This window comes from Blennius ocellaris (assembly GCF_963422515.1).
Source record: "Blennius ocellaris genome assembly, chromosome: 24".
Taxonomy (NCBI): Eukaryota; Metazoa; Chordata; class Actinopteri; order Blenniiformes; family Blenniidae; genus Blennius; species Blennius ocellaris.
Window position 1 is genome coordinate 1,296,700 of NC_137673.1, and position 20,176 is coordinate 1,316,875.

The 20,176-nt window shown below is 47.2% G+C and overlaps 3 protein-coding genes across 5 annotated transcripts; 1 reads left to right on the forward strand and 2 right to left on the reverse strand.

Annotated features, from left to right (window-relative positions):
* The first annotated feature begins 7,938 nt into the window (after positions 1 to 7,938).
* LOC308147616 (ankyrin repeat domain-containing protein SOWAHC-like) lies at positions 7,939 to 10,288 on the forward strand. The gene has a single exon (XM_080519866.1). It carries the CDS (start codon positions 8,086 to 8,088, stop codon positions 9,688 to 9,690), a length of 1,605 nt encoding a protein of 534 aa, XP_080375992.1. The 5' UTR covers positions 7,939 to 8,085; the 3' UTR covers positions 9,691 to 10,288.
* Positions 10,289 to 10,299: 11 nt separating this feature from the next.
* Positions 10,300 to 19,426, reverse strand: dhrsx (dehydrogenase/reductase (SDR family) X-linked). Of its 3 annotated transcripts, none has more exons than XM_080519880.1 (7): positions 19,295 to 19,426; positions 13,088 to 13,195; positions 12,935 to 13,003; positions 11,983 to 12,084; positions 11,665 to 11,872; positions 11,384 to 11,579; positions 10,415 to 10,747 (listed from the first exon to the last, which is right to left on the reverse strand). In XM_080519880.1, exons 1-7 carry the CDS (start codon positions 19,404 to 19,406, stop codon positions 10,565 to 10,567), a joined length of 978 nt encoding a protein of 325 aa, XP_080376006.1. In that variant the 5' UTR covers positions 19,407 to 19,426; the 3' UTR covers positions 10,415 to 10,564. The 3 variants fall into 3 exon arrangements, with proteins under 3 accessions (XP_080376007.1, XP_080376006.1, XP_080376005.1); XM_080519879.1 differs by having other exon boundaries at positions 11,384 to 11,591; XM_080519881.1 differs by lacking the exon at positions 11,384 to 11,579 and having other exon boundaries at positions 10,300 to 10,747.
* LOC308147614 (E3 SUMO-protein ligase ZBED1-like) lies at positions 14,219 to 16,413 on the reverse strand. The gene has a single exon (XM_080519864.1). It carries the CDS (start codon positions 16,363 to 16,365, stop codon positions 14,347 to 14,349), a length of 2,019 nt encoding a protein of 672 aa, XP_080375990.1. The 5' UTR covers positions 16,366 to 16,413; the 3' UTR covers positions 14,219 to 14,346.
* Positions 19,427 to 20,176: the final 750 nt, after the last annotated feature.

Sequence of the window (20,176 nt, forward strand, 5' to 3'; positions counted from 1 at the left end):
CGTTCTTGTCACACGGAAATCTGGAAAACCAGCAGGCCAGAGAAAGTCGATGAAGTTTTTACGTCTTTAAACCAAATCAAAATAATCTGCACCATAAAAATTGTAATAGTTCATTGAAAATAAAAAATTGGCACAAACGAACATTTAGTTTGGAGTAAAAGTTACGAAAACACTTAGATTTTTTTCTTGTAATTTGATTGTCGATCTGCCATCTTTGTTCCTCACATTGGCAGAAATTGAGATACTTCAGCTATTTCTACACACTGCCCTTAGACCTGGTCTGTGGCTCCAAAGACTCAGTTCATGACTGTAATGACTCAGTCCATGGCTCTAAAGACTCAGTCCATGTCTTGAAAGATTCAGTCTGAGGCTTTAAAGAATCAGTCAAAGGCTCTAAAGAATCAGTCAATAGTTCTAAAGAGTTGGTCCGTGTCTTGAAAGATTCAGTCTGTGGCTCTAAAGACTCAGTCAATGTCTTTAAAGTCTTAGTCAATGTCTCTAAAGACTCGGTCTTTGGCTCTAAAGACACAGTGTGAGGCTCTAAAGACTCAGTTAATAGTTCTAAAGACTTGGTCCATGTCTTGAAAGACTCAGTCTGTGGCTCTAAAGACTCAGCCAATGTCTTTAAAGTTTTAGTCAATGGCTCTAAAGACTCAGTGTGAGGCTCTAAAGCAGGGGTCTCAAACTCCAGTTCTCGAGGGCCGCAGCCCTGCACGATTTGCATGTCTCCCTGCTTCCACACAGCTGATTGCAATGAGCAGCTCGTTATCTGGCTTTGTGCTGAACTTGGTGATGAACCATCAGGACATTCAGGGGAGGGAGACGTGGAAAACGTCCAGGGCTGCGGCCCTCGGGGATCTGAGTTTGAGACCCCTGCTCTAAAGACTCGGTCTTTGGCTCTGAAGACTCAGTTAATAGTTCTAAAGACTCGGTCCATGTCTTGAATGATTCAGTCTATGGCTCTAAAGACTCAGTCAATGTCTTTAAAGTCTTAGTCAATGATTCCAAAGACTCAGTCCATAGCCTGAAAGACTCAGTCAATGACTCTAAAGACTCAGTCACTGACTCTAAAGACTCAGTCCATAGCTTGAAAGACTCAGTCGATGTGCTTCCACCCAAAATGTGGCTGTGAAAACACAAAAGCTTCCCGAAATGAAAACGCAACAACGGTGTGTTTTCACTTGAAGCGTTGTCATGGGAACGCCGCTATCCTTCCACGGTCTCCGATGATTGTCTGTGTGGACAAAATTAAGACGCGTCTCATGACGTATTCTAACTTTTTTAGAACGGCGGGCTCTCCTCCTGTGTTCCGGCTGATCTCAGGCTGAATAGCTGCTCTCTCTTGTTTTCACTGCGTTTTGTCCAGCCGGCACATTTTGTCCCGTCCCGGTTGATCCTTCTAATCCAGCATTGTCAGAAACAGCGCTGCTAACTCATCAGCATTAAGATTTACCGCTTTTATTTACAGAAACACCTCAACAGAGAGAGAGAGAGAGAGAGAGAGAGAGAGAGAGAGAGAGAGAGAGAGAGAGAGAGAACATGAACTAACTAAAATAGTTATATTAGATTCCATTTACGCGACAATGTTTCAAGCAAAAACACATTGTGTTTATGTGATTGTTTCACAAAAGTTGCATTTCCTCCATTTCACACAGAGACGGAGCGTTTTCAAAAAGTCATTATTTTTATCAATTCCCACAGAGATAGTCGGAGTGTTTTGAAAAAGTTGCATTTTCCAACCAAGAAAGATTCTCCTCGACAAGAAGCATGAAATAAAGCCAAAGGATAAAAAAGGTGAAAAAAATTGTACCTGTGATGAATGAATACAACCTCAATTTTTGTTTGTATAGCAATTTCTTTTTCAAACACCTTATTTTCTTAATTTCAGAGAATTTACAGGCTTTGTGGCTCCATTTAATGGAAAATCTGGAAAACTGCTCTTTTGGTCACAAAGGTTACAGATCCCTGATATACAATGATGATCGTATGAGGTCCATATTCTAAAGACAACCAGTCAAAAATGGAGATAATTGGGAGGAATTAAAAAAAAAAGAAGATCATCTTTAAGAGTGAATCTGAAGACCTGAGAAAGATTACCGGGAGTTAAACCTGCAATAGAAAAGCAGGGGCTCATCAGAGGAACCAGGAGAAGCTGGAAGAATGGAACGACATGGAGAACCTGATGAGAAACATCTGAGAGAGAGAGAGAGAGAAGAAGAAGAAGAGGAGGAGGAGGATGAGAGAAGGAGTGAAGATCTGACCTGCTGCAGGATCATCGCCGCGTCTCACTGCCTCCTGCAGAGTGTCTGGACGCACTGAGTATTGGAACCCCGGTCTGAACCCTCTGCCTCACTGAGAGAGAGGGAGAGAGAGGGAGAGAGAGAGAGAGGGAGGTCTGAACCCTCTGCCTCACTGAGAGAGAGGGAGAGAGAGAGGGAGGTCTGAACCCTCTGCCTCACTGAGAGAGAGAGAGAGAGAGAGAGAGAGAGAGAGAGAGAGAGAGAGAGAGAGAGAGAGAGAGAGAGAGAGAGAGAGAGAGAGAGAGAGTGCGACTTTGCCCCTGAGCAGGGAGATGGAGTGTTTTCAAAAAGTTGTGTTTTTCCATTGTCATGTGAATGGACCCCAAACAAACTTTCGCGTTTTCACTTGAAATGGTTGCCGTGGAAACGGGGCCTCGAGCCCATTAATACAGCAGGTTCCAGACCGATGAGGGACAATATAAAATGCGTTCCCCACGTGATGGGGGTCTGTGTGTGTGTGTGTGAGAGAAAGAGAGAGACCATATGACCCAGAGATCTTCCTCCTCCTCCTCCTCCTCCTCCTCCTCCTCCTCCTCCTCCTCCTCCTCCTCCTCCTCCTCCTCCTCTTCACCTTCACTCCGTCACCGAGGCCGTTTCAACCTGAGAGCTCGCACACGTTCAGGAGTGTTGAGCTCCGCCTGCTCAGGTTCACATCAATAATCCAGGGTGGCGGCTCGCTTTCAGATTAGATTACACTGCCAGCCAGACTGACTGTGACCTCGGGCCAGGACTACATTACCCAGCAGCCACTGCGGCTGTCGCCAAAACACAACCATCCAGGATTATGCTCTCGTCTCTTGAAAATCCACAAAAAAACATTCGTAGCTCGCTTGCTTGTCCACGTAGCAACACAACAAATACCTCATTTAATCTTCAAGTTTGTTTTACATGGGGAAAAAATGAGATTAACTCATAAAAATCCACATTAATGACTAAGACATGAATACAAAGTGCTCATTTATAGATTTTCAATAAAGCATTAACCCTTATTGTCTTTCCATTTAGCCTTCATTCACCGGTAATTCATTCAGGAGTGATGTATTTTTTGAGTGTGTGTGATATTTTTCTTCTCCTCCTGAGACTGATACTGTATGAATGAGGTAGTGGTGCAGAGTCCCGGAGGACCTCCCTCCTCTTTTCCAGCAGAAACGTGATCTCAGGAGGGTTTGGGACAGCTGCACTTCGTCTGTCCTCCTGTGAGGACAAGACATGGACGTGAGAGCTTCTGTTGCTGCGTCCTCGCACAGCAGGAACAAGACCTACGTCTACCTGTGGACGTCCCAGCAGTTCCAGGTACACTCTGAACTTCACAGGGCATTGGAGCAGAGGCTGGAACTAAACGTGTGTGTGTGTGTGTGTGTGTGTGTGTGTGTGTGTGTGTGTGTGTGTGTGTGTGTGTGTGTGTGTGTGTGTGTGTGTGTGTGTGTGTGTGTGTGTGTGTGTGTGTGTGTGTGTGCAGCAGGAGCAGGTGGAGTGGGACGACCTGAACAAACTCCTACAGCAGCGAGGCTTCAAGTCCGTCAACTTCACCGACCCGGTCGAGAATAAAAATCTCCCAGGTAGGAAAGAATCCACGCGTCGTTTTCGCGGTTTGTTTTTTTTGTTTTGTTTGTTTGTTTGTTTCTTCAAACAGTTGTGCGTTCCCCTGTTTCCAAGGAAATGAGGTTGAAGCGTTTTCTAAAGAAAATGTTGGTTTTTCTCCAGCTTCAAAAGTTGTGTTTTCCTCCATTTCAATGGAGACAGGAGCATTTTCAAAAAGTTGCTTTTTCAGTTAACAGTGTCGCGTAATAATCCGAATAAAAAATAAATAAAAAAACATTTTCCAGAAGAAAATGCAAATGTGAAAGCTGAAGATTAATTAAAGCTGATCTCCTTAGAACATTAATAACATATAAAATTCCCCATTAATTTTAACATGAATAATATAGAAACGATCCCAGTTGAAATGAGGACAGACTGGATGTGAATCACCAGTTGTTTTTCAATGCAGAAAGTGACATTAAACTGAAAAAAACCAACAATAAAACATTCAAAAGTCTGACCAAATGATGCACGCATCATTAGAAAACAGCTGCGTCCAAATATATATTTGAAATAAGTTGTCTCTTTCCTTCTTACTAGATATATTTATGTGGCTACACATTGGACAAAAAGAGCATAAAGAAATATTGTATTCCCATTTTAACTTCAGAAGTATGGCTTTAGCTCTGTTCAGTGGCAGTGTTAGCAGATGGTCTAAAAATGGGTCCAAGATAAGAAAGTGTTTATGGGATCAGAACACATCCACTTCACAAATTAAGTTGTATCGTGACATACCAACATGTTTTGTCATTGATGAAGAACTGATCTCCTACGCTGTCAGATTTGGTCCTCTTGGATAAGAAGTCGTGCGGTGAACTCCGGGGGACGTTGAGGACGGTGCTGAGCGACTGTGAGAGGAGACAGGCTGTGATCCAGGAGCTGGTCCAGTGCAACAGGCAGCTGAAGTGAGACACAACACTCGTCAAACACTCATGAAGAACCCCTGACAGAGTGCTGAAACACCCCAAAAAACACTTCTGAAACACCCCTAAAACACCCTGAAGAACACTTCAAAGACACCCATGAAACACCCCAAAGAACACTTCTGAAACACCCATGAAACACCCCTAAAATACCCTGAAGAACACTTCTGAAACACCCATGAAACACCCCAAAGAACACTTCTGAAACATCCATGAAACACCCCTAAAATACCCTGAAGAACACTTCAAAGACACCCATGAAACACCCCAAAGAACACTTCTGAAACACCCATGAAACACCCCTAAAACACCCTGAAGAACACTTCAAAGACACCCATGAAACACCCTGAAGAACACTTCAAAGACACCCATGAAACACCCCAAAGAACACTTCTGAAACACCCATGAAACACCCCTAAAATACCCTGAAGAACACTTCTGAAACACCCATGAAACACCCCAAAGAACACTTCTGAAACATCCATGAAACACCCCTAAAATACCCTGAAGAACACTTCAAAGACACCCATGAAACACCCCAAAGAACACTTCTGAAACACCCATGAAACACCCCTAAAACACCCTGAAGAACACTTCAAAGACACCCATGAAACACCCCAAAGAACACTTCTGACACACCCTGGAACACTCCTCAAAGAATCTTGAAACACTCCTGAAAGAATCTTGAAAGAATCCTGAAACTCCTAAAAGAATCCTAAAACACTCTTAAAACACTCCTGAAGAATCTTGAAACGCTCCTGAAACAATCTTGATAGACTCCTGAAAGAGTGTGTGTGTGTTTCAGAGAGCAGGTCCAGCACCACATGGGCCGAGCTGTTCGTCAGACTCTGAAGGTCACAGACCTGCAGGTTCTCCTGGACCAGGTGAAGACCCAAATCCAGGACCTGGAGGACCGCTTCCTGTGCAGAACCATGGAGAACCAGGTCCAAACCCAGCAGCTGCAGCAGGAGAAGGAGGAGGTCCAGGTAGGAGGTCTGAGGAGGTGAGAGAGTTTGTGTTGGCGTTGAAGAAGACGTCTTAACTTTCCTCTCAGAGACGAAGTGAGGTTCTGCAGCAGAAGCTGCGAGAGCAGAAACAGGAAGCGGCTCGGCTCCGCAGGAAGCTCCACTTCGTCGTCAGAGAAGAAGAGTCCAGAAAGACCCGACAGGCCAGGACCTTCCAGAAGGTCTGCAGGAGGGGAGTCCACCAGAGTCCTGCAGACCAGCAGTAAGAACCAAGCTCTCAATCCTCAGCAGCATCAGTCCCTGGGGGCAGAACCACATTCTCCCGATGTTCTCTTGCGTTTGCAGGATTCTGAATGTGATGGACTTCTATGAGGTGAAGCTGGCTCGGGTTCTGGATGAACTCAGGTAGGACCCGTGAAACCAAGTGTCTCAGAAGGTGTTTAGAACGTCTCGACCTACGGTCTCTCTGGTTCCAGGTCAGGATCTGATGGAGGAGGAGTGAAGGAGACCGTTGTCAAGGTGACGGTTCCCCACCTTCATGATCAGGTTCTCCAGGGAACTGTGGCTCCTTCTCGGGTTCACCAGGACCAGCAGCAACACAGCAGGTCTGACAAGGGCTGGGAAGACCAGGAGGTCCAAACAAGGTGTGTTTCTGTCCCCAATATGAGTCAATCTCTTCCTGAGATAGTAATCTGAGATGGAAAAAGTGTTTTTTCTCTCCTCCTGGTCTCAAGTTCTCCTCATATTCTCCTCGTGGTCTCCTCAGATCTTCGGAGGGCGTCAGGGAGCAGAGCTCAGAAACCATGAAGAACCTGAGAGAACTGCTGGACCTGGGTAACCTGTAGAACCTGTATAACCTTTGCTTGTCCTCCTCGGAGCTCCGCCTTCACTTCTGTCTCTGTGTGTCAGCTGCTGCTGATGAGGAGGTCCACCAGGAGGACCACCAGCAGGACCACCAGCAGGACCACCAGCAGGACCACCAGCAGGACCACCAGGAGGACTTGCTGGTCTCCTGCTTGGAGCGCCACCTGGAGGATGAAGAACTCCAGAGGTGAGCTTCTTCATCTCATCTCCACCTGGTTCCTCAGAACTTCTGCTCACTGTGTGCCCACCTCCTCCTCCATCTTCTTCCTGTATCGTCCTCCTCTTCCTCATCTTCTTCCTGTATCGTCCTCCTCTTCCTCCTCTTCCTTCTTCTTCTCAGCATCATCGTGAAGCTGAAGCAGCACCAGGAGTTCTTCCCCAGGTTCTACACACTGATGAAGGAGATCCTCAACACACTCGGTAACACACACACACATCCACACCGACACACACATACACCCTAACACACTTGGTAACACACTTGGTTGCCACAGTAACAGAGGATACTCATGCTGCCGATGTTGGTAAGGATGTTAAGAACGCTAATGTCACTAAGGATGCAAACGCTACTCATGTTGCTAAAGATGCTAATGCTACCATTGATATTTGTTTCCTACAGTTTGTCAAATCTATTAAGTGTGTGTGTGTGTGTGTGTGTGTGTGTGTGTGTGTGTGTGTGTGTGTGTGTGTGTGTGTGTGTGTGTGTGTGTGTGTGTGCGTGTGTGCGTGTGTGTGTGTGTGTGTGTGTGTGTGTGTGTGTGTGTGTGTGTGTGTGTGTGTTCCAGGTGTGAGTCAGCTGGACGACATCCTTCCTGCTCTGAAGAGTTTGACTCAAACTTCTCACTGAAACTTTGTTCTTTGCGTTCATATAATTAGAAGAAAGCAAACAAAAGTGACATACAGCAACACACACATACGAGTGTATCGTGACACACACATAATACCATAGTGACAAACACAAAGCAACAGACACACATAAACATAACAACACACACACACACCCTCACATTTACTTACACGCCCACAATCATGCACTAACATAAAGTAACACACACACTTGTGTCTTAAACATAGGTTTTTCTTTCTTTATGACGTCATATAAATAAAGCTTATTTGAATATAATCTCTTGTTACATGTGTGTGGTTATGTCTGACGTGAAAACGTCATCAGGTATCGTAGTTTCAACTACTTTGTTTTAAATAAATCGCCACCGTCCCCCGTCCTCAATTAAATGGTACATTCCGAGATTACATTTTTGAGCCGTTACCTTGGTGACGGTGTTCTCGCCACCCCCCCTCCGTCCTGAGTTGAATGGTACAGTCCTGCGTGCTGAGCCGTTGGCATGGTGACGGTGAACGCTCGAAGTGGATCGGGCAGACTCGGCAGAGTTCGGAGGAGCGAGACCAGCACCGGGAGCACTTTGAGCCGCGTCCCGGTCTCTGCGGGGCGACATGGAGTTCTCCCAGGACGTCCTGGTGGACTTCCTGCTGCGGGGCGGGGGGAAAGTCTCCAACTCGGCTCTGCTGGAGCACTTTAAGCCGCTGTTCCCGCGGGATCCGCATGGCAGGGCGTCAATGCGGGACACGTTTAAAAAGTGCGTGGACAGCGTGGCCGTGGTCCGGACTGAGGGCGGAGTGAGGTACGTGTGTCTGAAGAAGCGGTTCCGACCTCCCGTGGAGGAGAACCGGACCGGAAGTGACCCAGAAAAGAGTGTTAAAGGGGAGACGGCCTCGTGCGCGAGCCCAGGTGACGACGCGGCGCGGACGCCTCGAGCCGCCGCACCTGGATCAGATTCCGGAAGTGACGCGCAGGTGTGTGTTCCGCATGCCTCCACCTGTGCGTCGGAGAAAGTGTGTGAGGAGCAGCGCCAGATGGGGAACCGAGAGAGTTCCAGACACTCGGACCGGCGGTCCAGGAAGGAGGTGGTGGTCCTGAGGCCCCCTGACATACCAGACATACCCGTCATCGCCGTGATCCAGGCGTCGCCGCTCCCCGCTGAGGAGACCGTCTTCAACCTGCCCGGACCTGTTCAGACCGGAACAACCCCACCTGGGGCCTCTGGGCGCGGGCTCACCTGCGGAGAGCGGGGAGCGGCGGACTCCGGGGACGATGCGGCGGACTCCGGGGACGAGGCCCACCTGGACGCCGGGGACCTGAGCGGCGAGGACTCCCCGAAAGGCAGCCGCAGACACTTCATCCAGGTCATGATGAGCCGCTCCCCCGACGTGAGGCGCAGCATGGTCCTCCGGAACTGGGACCCGGAGGGCCTGCGCGGCGAGGACGCCGGCGACTCCGCCTCCCTGGCGTCCTCGCTGGAGGAGGAGCGCGCCGCCGTCACCCTGGACCCGGTGGAGCACGAGTGGATGATGTGCGCGTCGGACGGCGAGTGGCGCAGCCTGCAGCGCCTGCTGGAGGGCGATCCCGGCCTGGTGCTGAAGAAGGACTTCGTCACGGGCTTCACCTGCCTGCACTGGGCCGCCAAGCACGGGAAGCCCGAGCTCATCGCGCTGATCGTCAACTTCGCCCGGCAGCACGGCGTCCCCCTCGGCGTGGACGTCCGCTCCAGCTCGGGCTACACGCCGCTGCACGTGGCCGCCATGCACCACCACATGGAGGTGGTGAAGCTGCTGGTGGGCGCCTACAGCGCCGACGTGGAGGCCCGGGACTACAGCGGCAGGAAGGCCTGCCAGTACCTGAAGGACGGCGTGAGCGGGGACATCCAGGACATCGTCGGGGTCTACCAGAGCGCCAAAGACCGGAAGAAGACGCTCCGGGACGACGACGACGACGGCGGGCGCTGGAGGCTGTCCAAGGTCCTGCAGTCCAACCTGAAGCCCCTCAGGATGCCTCAGGCGGGGGACTCTGTGGACGGAGAGGGAGACGGACCCGTCCTCCGGAGGAGGGCGTCCCTCAGCAGGATGTATCCCAGGCTGCAGAAGCTTCGGAACAGGACGTCGCAGCTGCTCCACAGCGCCACCTTCCACGGAAGAGACGACCTGGAGGCCTCCAGGAAAGGTTCCTTCCGCTTCCGACCCAAGACCAATTTCTTTGGGTGAGGAGACGACGGCGGAACGTTCCAGACTTCTGGTCGTTTGGGAATCGAACCGATTCCGCGACGAGATAGAAAAACTACAAACTCTGGTTTCTTTGTGTTTCGGGTTTTCGGACTTTTTGTCTCTTTGAACTAATCAAAGCGTCTTAATCAAAATGTAAAAACTTTACTTTTGGTGATTCAATCATGATCAACGGCACTTTTCTTTCAGATTCAGGCTCCGTTTCCACGACAACCGACAAATGTTTTGTTTTCATTTCTGAAAAATTTCACATTTAAACGGCATCAATGCGTGTTTCCATGGAAACGACCAAAACACCCGTTTTCAGTGGCTCCGAGCGCCGTTGTCGCGTAAACAAACCCTCAAAACACCGCGAACGTCGTCGTGTAAACGTAGCCTTCAAATGGACAGGCTACGGAAACATTTATGGCGATAATGTCAAAACAATAAATTTGTTATTTACCTTTCGAGTACGGTCGCCATCTTTTCGCGGTTTAATCTCCGCGATGAGATTAACGTGGATTGTTAACGTGGACTGGGTAGACTGCTACCAACACACACCAGGGAATACAGGAGTCTTGTAATAAACACTTTTATTTTGGCTTTCTTTGACATTCCTTCAAAACAAAACACCGAAGGCACTTTTATTTTGAAAAACTTCCACGTGTTTAAAATAACACACGGATTGAAAAAAGGACGGAGGGGAATGTTTGTGGGATCAGTTCGCCTTCAAACCGCTGGTTTTTCCTCGTCGATTCCGCAAACGGAGGCAGCTTGTTCGGTGGCGCTGCCACGCTAACGTTAGCGCGATAGCGGCTTTATCCCAGGATGGATGACTTCACATTGGATCTCTGGGGGGAGGGGGGGGGGGGGGTGTTCAGGCCTCCTGCAGCCCACAGAGCTGGCAGCTCTTCTTCCACAGCTCGGCCTGCAGCTCCGCGTCGTAGGACAGCGGGGACGACGGCCTCCTCTCCCCGTTGTACAGGTAGCAGGCGCCCACGCCCTCCATCTCCGCGGAGACGGCGGCCAAGATGGAGATGGACGCTCCTTCAGCCGGAGTCTTGAGAACCGGAGACAAACGGACGAGGAGCTGGTGAGTAATAGCTGAGGGACATGTGAGAGACACTTGGAAAACAGGTGAAGAACATATGAAGGAACCATGAGGAACGTGTGAGGAACAGGTGAAAAACACTCAGAAAAATAGGTGAGGAACATGAACAAGTGAGGAACACATGAGGAACATTTGAAGAACAGGTGAGGAACATGTGAAGAACATCTAAGGAACACATGAACAGTTGAAGAACACATGCGGAACAAGTGAAAAACATGAACATGTGAGAAACATGTAAGGAACACATGAGGAACAGTTGAAAAACACATGAGGAACATGTAAGGAACATCTAAAGAACACATGCGGAACAAGTGAAAAACATGAACATGTGAGAAACATGTAAGGAACACATGAACAGTTGAAAAACACATGAGGAACATGTGAAGAACACTTGAGGAACATCTAAAGAACAGTTGAACACATGAGGAACATCTAACGAACAGTTGAACACATGAGGAACATCTAAGAACAGTTGAACACATGAGGAACATGTAAGGAACACATGAGGAACATCTAAAGAACACATGAGGAACATCTAAAGAACGCATGCGGAACACGTGGGGAACGTTGTGTTCCTGGACGCACCCTGAACAGGACCTTGGCCACGGGTTTCTTCAGGGCCTGGGCGAGGCTCCACAGGTTGTCGTAGAGCGCCGTGTCCACCATGCCGGGGTCGACGGCGCTGACGGAGACGGAGAACCCCCCCGAGGTCAGCTGCTCCTGGAGGCGGTAGGTGAAGAGCACCAGGGCCAGTTTGCTCTGAGCGTAGGCCCCGTGGGAGCTGTAGCAGGCCCTGGACACCGGGACACGGAGGTCACACAGCGGTCCCCTGAAAGAACGTCTGACCCGGCCCTCCGACCCCTCACCTCCGGTTCAGGTCGTCCATGTTGATGACGCCGGCGTAGTGCGTGGCGGAGGACATGTTGACGATCCTGGAGCTCCGCCCAGGACGTCCCGACTTCTTCAGGTCGTCCAGCAGCAGGTTGGTGAGCAGGAAGTGACCCAGGTAGTTGAGGCAGAAGTGGAACTCAAAGCCGTCCTCAGTCTGGAGCTCGGGAACCAGCATGGTGCCCGCTGGTGGACGGGAGGCGTCACTGCAGTGAGCAGTGTGTGTGTGTGTGTGTGTGTGTGTGTGTGTGTGTGTGTGTGTGTGTGTGTGTGTGTGTGTGTGTGTGGCAGCTCACCGTTGTTCACCAGTACATGCAGTGGTAAACGCCTGGACTTGAATTTCTGCACAAACTGTCGCACCGACTTCAGAGAGGTCAGATCCAGGAAGACGAACTCCACTGGAACAAAAATAAGATTTAAAAAATAAATTAAAAAAAGCCAAAGTGTCCAAAACAGCTAAAAACACTTGGAAAAGTAAAAGAAATTTAAAAAAAAGGCAAAGTACCCAAAACAGTTAAAAACACTTGGAAAAGTAAAAAATAAATAAATAAATAAAAAAGCCAAAGTGTCCAAAACAGCTAAAAACACTTGGAAAAGTAAAAAAAAAAAAAAAAAAAGAAATAAAAAAGCCAAAGTGTCCAAAACAGTTAAAAACACTTGGAAAAGTAAAAGAAATTAAAAAAAAAAGCCAAAGTACCCAAAACAGTTAAAAACACTTGGAAAAGTAAAAAAAAAAGAAATAAAAAAGCCTAAGTGTCCAAAACAGTTAAAAACACTTGGAAAAGTAAAAAAAAAAAAAGCATTAAGCTGTTCTTCTAATTTTAGATTTTGTGGCTCCAGACATCATGACAGTCACGATGCTAACAGGCTAACAAGCTAACACCAAGGTCTTCAATACAACTCAATTCACATATTTCTGACTAAAGTTAGTCTAAACAGAAAAAAGTATTTTTTTAAATTGAAATTTGAAGCTGCTGCTTTATAATTTTGTACAGAAAAGTTTTAATATCTGTATTTTACATAAAATTTGTTTTTGTCTCATTCAAGAATAATTTACAAGTTAAATTGTGTTTAGTGGTGTGTGTGATTGAAGGATTAAATAGTTTTTAGAAGATAAAACCGGTTTTAAAGGTCAATTCCAGTCTGAATCATTTCTCTCGAGTCAGACCGAAACTAGAGATTATTAATCCTTAATCTGACTTTCTGAGCCTTGCCGTCTGCGTTTAATCCAGTTTGGGGACAGATTACCTTTCCCCTCCGCGTCCTCCTGGCGGATCTTCCCCACGGCGGCGGCGCCCTCTTCTGGCTCGTTCCCGGCTGAACATGACGCAGAATCACACCGACTTTAATCCCGGAGCTCCTTCAACATGTCGGCCAGACTCTCCGAAACACGGGTCCTACCTATGATAACATGCATGCCCAGGTGGGCCAGGCTCCGCGCCGTCTCAAAGCCCATCCCTCTGGTGCCCCCCGTCACTATGGCAACCCTGCCACTCTGCCTGGGCAGGACTGTGGAGCAGACAGGGAGCACATGACAAGTGTGTTTCCAGGAAGTGGACAAATATCAGGGGGGAGTCAAATTAGCGCGACACGCCAGGTGTGATTATCCGACTCACATTTTAACTGAGTCTCAAAATTTCAAGTGGAAACTGTTTATCCCCCCCGTTGTTGCAGAAAAGTTTTGCGTTTGCACAGCGTTTCAACTGAAAATGCGTCGTCACTGTGTTTTCGCTTTGAAAAAGTTCCGCGTTCAAGCTGCAACATTTCAAGTGAAAACTTTTAGAAAAATTGGCCGTGGCTGGTACGTAGCAGGAGCTGCGTTTCAGAAAAGTTTAGCTTTCCACCCGTTTCCACGGAGATGTGCTGTTTTCTAAAAGTTGATATTTAATGATTCCACCGAGCAATTTCAAAAAGTTGTTTCCATGGAGAAGGATCATCTTCAAAAAGTTGCATGTTTTCACGAAGATAGAGCATTTTCAAAAAGTTGTGTTTTCACAGATAGCACATTTTCAAAAAGTTGCATGTTTTTTACGCATTTTCAAAAAGTTGTATGTTTTCACAAAGATAGAGCATTTTCAAAAGTTGCATGTTTTCACAAATAGCACATTTTCAAAAAGTTGCATGGTTTTTTTTACGCATTTTCAAAACGTTGCATGTTCTCACGGAGATACAGCATTTTCAAAAAGTTACATTTGCATGGAAACGAAGCGCTTTGAAAGATGTGTTTCCGTGCGGATAGAGCTCTTTTCAAAAACTTTCCAAACCCCCCCCTCCTTTTGCATCCCGACTCAACCGCTTCTAGATTTGAGGTTAAATTCAAATATTTTGGGAGGAACTCCAAAATTAAATGAGACAAAAAAACCACACAGGAGAAAAAGAGTTTTTTTTTTCCGAGAACAATGTTTATATGTTTGTTTTTAAAAGTGTTACCTCAGGGGTGTCAAACAGACGGCCTGTGAAAGTAACTTCAGTTCCTGATTTGACCTCTCGAGGTCACATTGTCTACTCCTAGAGTGAGGCTGAACCTTGGGAAACATGCTGAAGGTTTCATGTCGTGGAGACGGAAAGAATCATTCAAATGAAATTTGACACCCCTGGACTGAAAAGTCGTACCGTTCGTACGGCTGAATATTTGTCCCATAAAGTCAACAAAGCAGCCGTCAGTCCAGAGGAGGGACCCCGTCCGCCTCGTCCCCGCACGGCTCGGGCTCGTAGTAGCTGCGCAAGTTCTCGTACAGGAAGACCTGCTGGTCCACCAGGGCCGGGGCGATCCGGTTCCTCTTCCCGCACAGGGCGGCGCCCGAGGAGCTGAACAACCGGTGGCAAGGAGCGCTGGTGGCGGGGATGCACCAGTACTTCTGCAGAACCTTGGAGAAGGTGGGGAACAAGGGCGTGTGGCTGGACCACCAGAGCAGAGGGTCTTCGTTCAGACCCAGAACCCTCTGGGACTTGTAGTTGCTCAGCTCCTCCACCACCTGGGCGTGCAGCTCCTCTTGGCCCTGGTCTGCGTCCGACTGGCAGAAGATGGCGGCCAGCGGGTTCTCCTGGGTGCTGCTGGCCGGAGCGTCTCTCTGCAGGGCTTGCTTCTTGCTGAGCGGCTCGTCGGACACCAAGGAGAACTCGTCCAGACAGGGCCGCTCCGAAATCTGCTTCTCGAGGATCGCCTTGGTCTCCTCAATGACGGCGATCTCCACCTTTGAGCGCTCCTGAGTGGACAGGAACGGGAGCTTCTTGTACCGGGGATCCAAGAAGGTGGCGATGTTGAGGAAGGTGGAGATCTCTTGGGACAGCTGGGAGTCCTGCGAGTAGGTGCTGAACAGGACCCTGGAGATCACCTCCTTGGTCATGCTGATCTCCTTCAGGTCCTGTTCTTTGACTTTCAGGGTGGTGCTCAGGAGCATGTGGAGCACCGGTTTCACCATGCTGATGGTGGGGTACCTGCAGGAGCTCATCATGGTTACCACGGCCTTGAAGGGCTTCAGGACTTCAATCAGAGCGTCCAGCAAGGCCCAGTCGGCCCCGTCGAAGCTGAACCGCTGGCTGCTGGGACTCTCCATGAGCGTGGCCGTGACGGCGACCTGCTGCTCTTTGAGTTTCTGTAGCATGGCTAGCGTGAGCAGCCAGGACCGCCCGCGGTCCGTGATCAGCGAGCTCGGACTCAGGCCGTACTGCTTCTGCTTTTCCCTCAGAACGTACACCGCCGTCTCCAGGAAGTGATCCACCAGTTTGCGGCAACACCCCAAAAAGCCGTCGACCCTGGGCAGCTGGAAGGCTTCGTCCATGGCGCGGTTGATGGTGTGTCCGAGGCAAGGCATTTTGACCGAGAGCTCCAGCAGCGAGCAGGCTTTGACGATGTCCTCTGAACCGTTGGTGGTGGCGCCACTGACTTTGTGAGTGATACCCCACTCCACGAAAGCCTCGTACATGGCTCTGGTGATGTTCTCCGCCGTGTTCTCCTCCTGCACTTCGAAGGTCTTAAGGCACCGGTTGGTCAGGGAGAATCCGGACGCGCCGTTGTAGTTGACGGAGTGGAGCGAGAGCGAGATGTAGGTTCTGCTCTGGGTTTGGCTCTGCCACAGGTCAGTGGTGACGCCGCAGTTCGCGACCGCCGTGAGCTCGCCGAAAACCACGTCCCTGGTGCGACAGTACATCTGAGGAACCATCTTGATTGCGAGGTCGTTTTTGCTCGGGGGCGAGTATCCCGGGTCGACGGCGCTCATCAGGTTCCTGAAGGTCGGTTCTTCCACTATGGAAACGGGATACAGTCCCTCACAGACGAAGTTGATGACGGCCATCGTCAGGTCGTTGTGTCGCCGGTTCTCGTAATCTAAACACGGCCTCGGGTTCAATTCCTGCGGCTGCTGCTGGGGACCGACGGGCTCCGTCTTGATCCTGGAGTACGTCGTGGCGAACACCTCGCGCATCTGGTCCGTGTTGCTTTTCACCAGCTCGCCGAACTCGACGGGATGGTTCTTCTCCAAGTGGTACGACAGGTTGGAGGTGTTGCCGGAGTACGCGATTTGGCTCATGCATACACGGCAGTATATCCGCTTCCAGTGTAAAATGCAGCCGTCGGCATCTGTGTCGAAGCCAAAATACTTCCACACTTTGCTTTTTGCCCGTGGGTGTGCGACTAGATTGAGGCCGGCGCAAGAAGGTCCTGAACTTTTACCCTCCATGGCTGTTTGGGTGGCGTCCCTTACTGGGAACCTAACGAGAATAGTGAAATAAACATTTCAGGATGATCACAACATGAGAGACACTCGGAGACGGGGTTTTGACATCCTCCAGTCTTGTTACAACACAAACGTCACAGGAGTGAGAAACCGCGACGTTGTAGCCGGCCATCAGGAACATTTAGAAAACTGCCTCAGGATCATTGCCGTTTTTAATTCTCAAAGACTGACTTGGGGCCTGTTTCCATGGCAACGATTTGACGTGAAGATGCAAAACTTTTGTTTACCATGACAACGGAGTCACTGAAAGCGCAACTTTTCCAAAACGGCTTGTGGCCGGACATGCTATCGAGATCCGTTTTCAGTGTTTCTGCCGTTGCCGTGTAAACAGACATCGTTTTCAGAGCGTGTAAACACAAAACATTTCTGAAACATTTTGTTTTTAGTCCCAGAATTTAGTCTTTATTTGAAACATTTAGTCTTTAGTCTCAACATTAAGTCTTTAGTCTCAACATTAAGTCTTTAGTCTCAACATTTCGTCTTTAATCTCAACATTAAGTCTTTAGTCTCAATATTTAGTCCCTTACTCACAACATTAAGTCTTTAGTATGAACATTTAGTTTTTAGTCTCAACATTTAGTCTTTAGTCTGAAGATTTAGTCTGTAGTCTCAACATTTCGTCTTTAGTCTCAACATTTAGTCCTTAGTCTCAGCATCAAGTCTTTAGTCTCAACATTTAGTCTTTAGTCTCAGCATTAAGTCTTTAGTCTCAATATTAAGTCTTTAGTTAACATCAAACTCACCTGCAGGTATTAGTTTTCCATCTTGATGCTACATGGTTCCTCTATAAACGCTTCTTAAACTAAATATAAACATAAATATAAATTAGAAATATAAATATAAATATAAATATAAATATAGTCAAAGTGCATCACATTAAGTCCCTGAAACAGTTTGTTTTCCACACTTGAAGAGGAACGTTCCAGCATGAGAGCTGTGATCCGTCCAAATCCAGGTTGAAGTGGGAAAACCCGCTTTCACAGTCACAGGCTCTTGTGTTTTCACACAGTTGGATATTCCAAGCGGGGAAAAACCGGCTGGAGTTTGAGTTTGTGAATCCAATTAGCCTTAAGCGCCAACATTCTTTGAGCGATTCCGAGTGTAAATCTTAAATCTCCGCGTCCACACACAGTCTTCTTTTGTCCTTCTGCCGTCACATGTCTCACGGCTTTTCTCCCAGATCCACGTCTCCAGTGCTTTTACTCTGTTTTGCCTTTAGTCTTTTTAGTTTCAACAACTTGTTTTTAGTCTCAATGTTTTGTCTTTAGTCTTTTTCCTCTCAACGTTTTGTCTTTAGTCTTTTTAGTCTAAACATTTTGTCTTTAGTCTTCATTCTCTCCATGTTTTGTCTTTAGTCTTTTTACGCTCAATGTTTTTAGTCTCAACAATTTGTTTTTACTCTTTTTAGTGTCAAAATGTTGTCTTTAGTCTTTTTAGTCTTAGCATTTTGTCTTTAGTCTTTTTTCTCTCAACATTTTGTCTTTAGTCTTTTTAGTCTAAACATTTTGTTTTTAGTCTTTTTTCGTCTAAACAGTTTGTCTTTAGTCTTTTTAGTGTTAACATTTTGTCTTTAGTCTTTTTAGTCTAAACAGTTTGTCTTTAGTATTTTTAGTCTAAACAATTTGTCTTTAGTCTTTTTAGTGTTAACATTTTGTCTTTAGTCTTTATTCTCTCAACGTTTTGTCTCGATAATGAAAGATAAACACACAACATGAATTCAGGATAAAAAACAAGCTGTTATGTTCCAGAAAGTAAACGTGACGAGTCCATGAAGTCAAAGGGGTTAACCTCAGCATAAAGACACACACACACACACACACACATATATATATATATATATATATATATATATATATATATATATATATATATATATATATATATATATATATATATATATATATATATATATATATATATATATATATATATATAAAATGACAGATGCTTTTTAAGATCGATTCACATCTTTCTTCAGGCTCATGATTGTTGAAGTTCTGGTCTGATGAAGAGTCTGATTTTATTCACATTCACACTGATTAATAACATTCATTAAACTGTGATTACAAGTTCCACTTTGATTCCATGTCAATTACACATCATTATGCATCAATTATACATTATTTACCCATTAATAACACTGTTTGCATGTGAATTACACATTAATTACATGTTACTCAGACTGTTAATCACATTAATATGCGTTAATTTAATTACAGAGGAAACTAACGTTCAGGTGACAGGTGTGATAAGGACAGTGTCTCTCTCTCTCTCTCTCTGACAGAGAGAGAGAGACACACACAGTGACACTGTGTGTGTGTGTGTGTGTCTCTCTCTCTGTCATTGTCTCTCTCTCTCTGTCACTGTGTGTGTCTCTCTCTCTCTCTCTCTCTCTGTCACTGTCTGTCTTGCTCTCTCTCTCTCCGTCACTGTGTCTGTGTGTGTTACTGTCTCTCGCTCTCTCTCCGTCACTGTCTCTCTCTCTCTCTCTGTCACTGTGTCTCTCTTGCTCTCTCTCTGTCACTGTCTCTCTCTCTCTCTCTGTCACTGTGTCTCTCTTGCTCTCTCTCACTCTCTCTGTCACTGACTCTCTCTCTCTCTCTCTCTCTGTCACTGTGTCTCTCTTGCTCTCCCTCTCTGTCACTGTGTCTCTCTTGCTCTCTCTCGCTTTCTCTGTCACTCTCTCTCTCTCTCTGTCACTGTCTCTCTCTTGCTCTCTCTCGCTCTCTCTGTCACTGTCTCTCTCTCTCTCTCTGTCACTGTGTCTCTCTCTCTGTCACTCTCTCTCTCTGTCACTCTCTCTCTCTCTCTCTCTGCCACTGTCTCTCTCTCTCTCTCTCTCTCTCTTTGTCATCCCCCCATCCCTCCATACCTGGCAGGGTGAAGGACTTGTTGAAGACCTGGTACAGAAGCACCTTGATGCCGCACATGTAGAGTCTGAGCAGCGGAACCAGAACAGTGCCCAGATCCGACCAGCGCCACATCCTCCTGCTTCCTCCGTGGTGTCCCCGCGTAAAGCGTCCGGCCGCCCCGCGCGCACCGGATATATATCACAAAGTTCCGCCCGCGTGACGCGGGATCACGGCAGGCAGATTATTCCGGATTAAAAGTATACAAATGCTCAAGTGTTTATTTTCTCCCCGAGGCTGTGAAACACTGCTCGGCTGTGTTTTTACATCTGTAGGTCATTTTAATTCGTGACAGAATAATAATCATTTCATTTGAGAGGACACGCAGAAGAGAATCCTCACATCATAGTGGAAATTCACAAAAAATCCCCCTCCGTCATTACAAAGGACACATTAAGAAACAAACAACAACGTTCCTATGACCACAATAACATTGATTCCACTGTCAACAGCACAAAAACAACTCAAAGGAATCTGAAAGTATAACCAAAAAATAAAACTGCCTTTACAAGTACAGAGGATGTAGAGTCATTATAGAGGATGTAGAGTCATTATAGAGGATGTAGAGTCAATGCAGAGGATGTAGATTCATAGAGGATGTAGAGTCAATACGGAGGATGTAGAGTCAATATAGAGGATGTAGAGTCAATACAGAGGATGTAGAGTCATTATAGAGGATGTAGAGTCAATACGGAGGGTATAGAGTCAATACGGAGGGTGTAGAGTCAATACAGAGGCTGTAGAGTCATTATAGAGGATGTAGAGTCAATACGGAGGATATAGTCAATACGGAGGGTGTAGAGTCAATACGGAGGGTGTAGAGTCAATACAGAGGATGTCGAGTC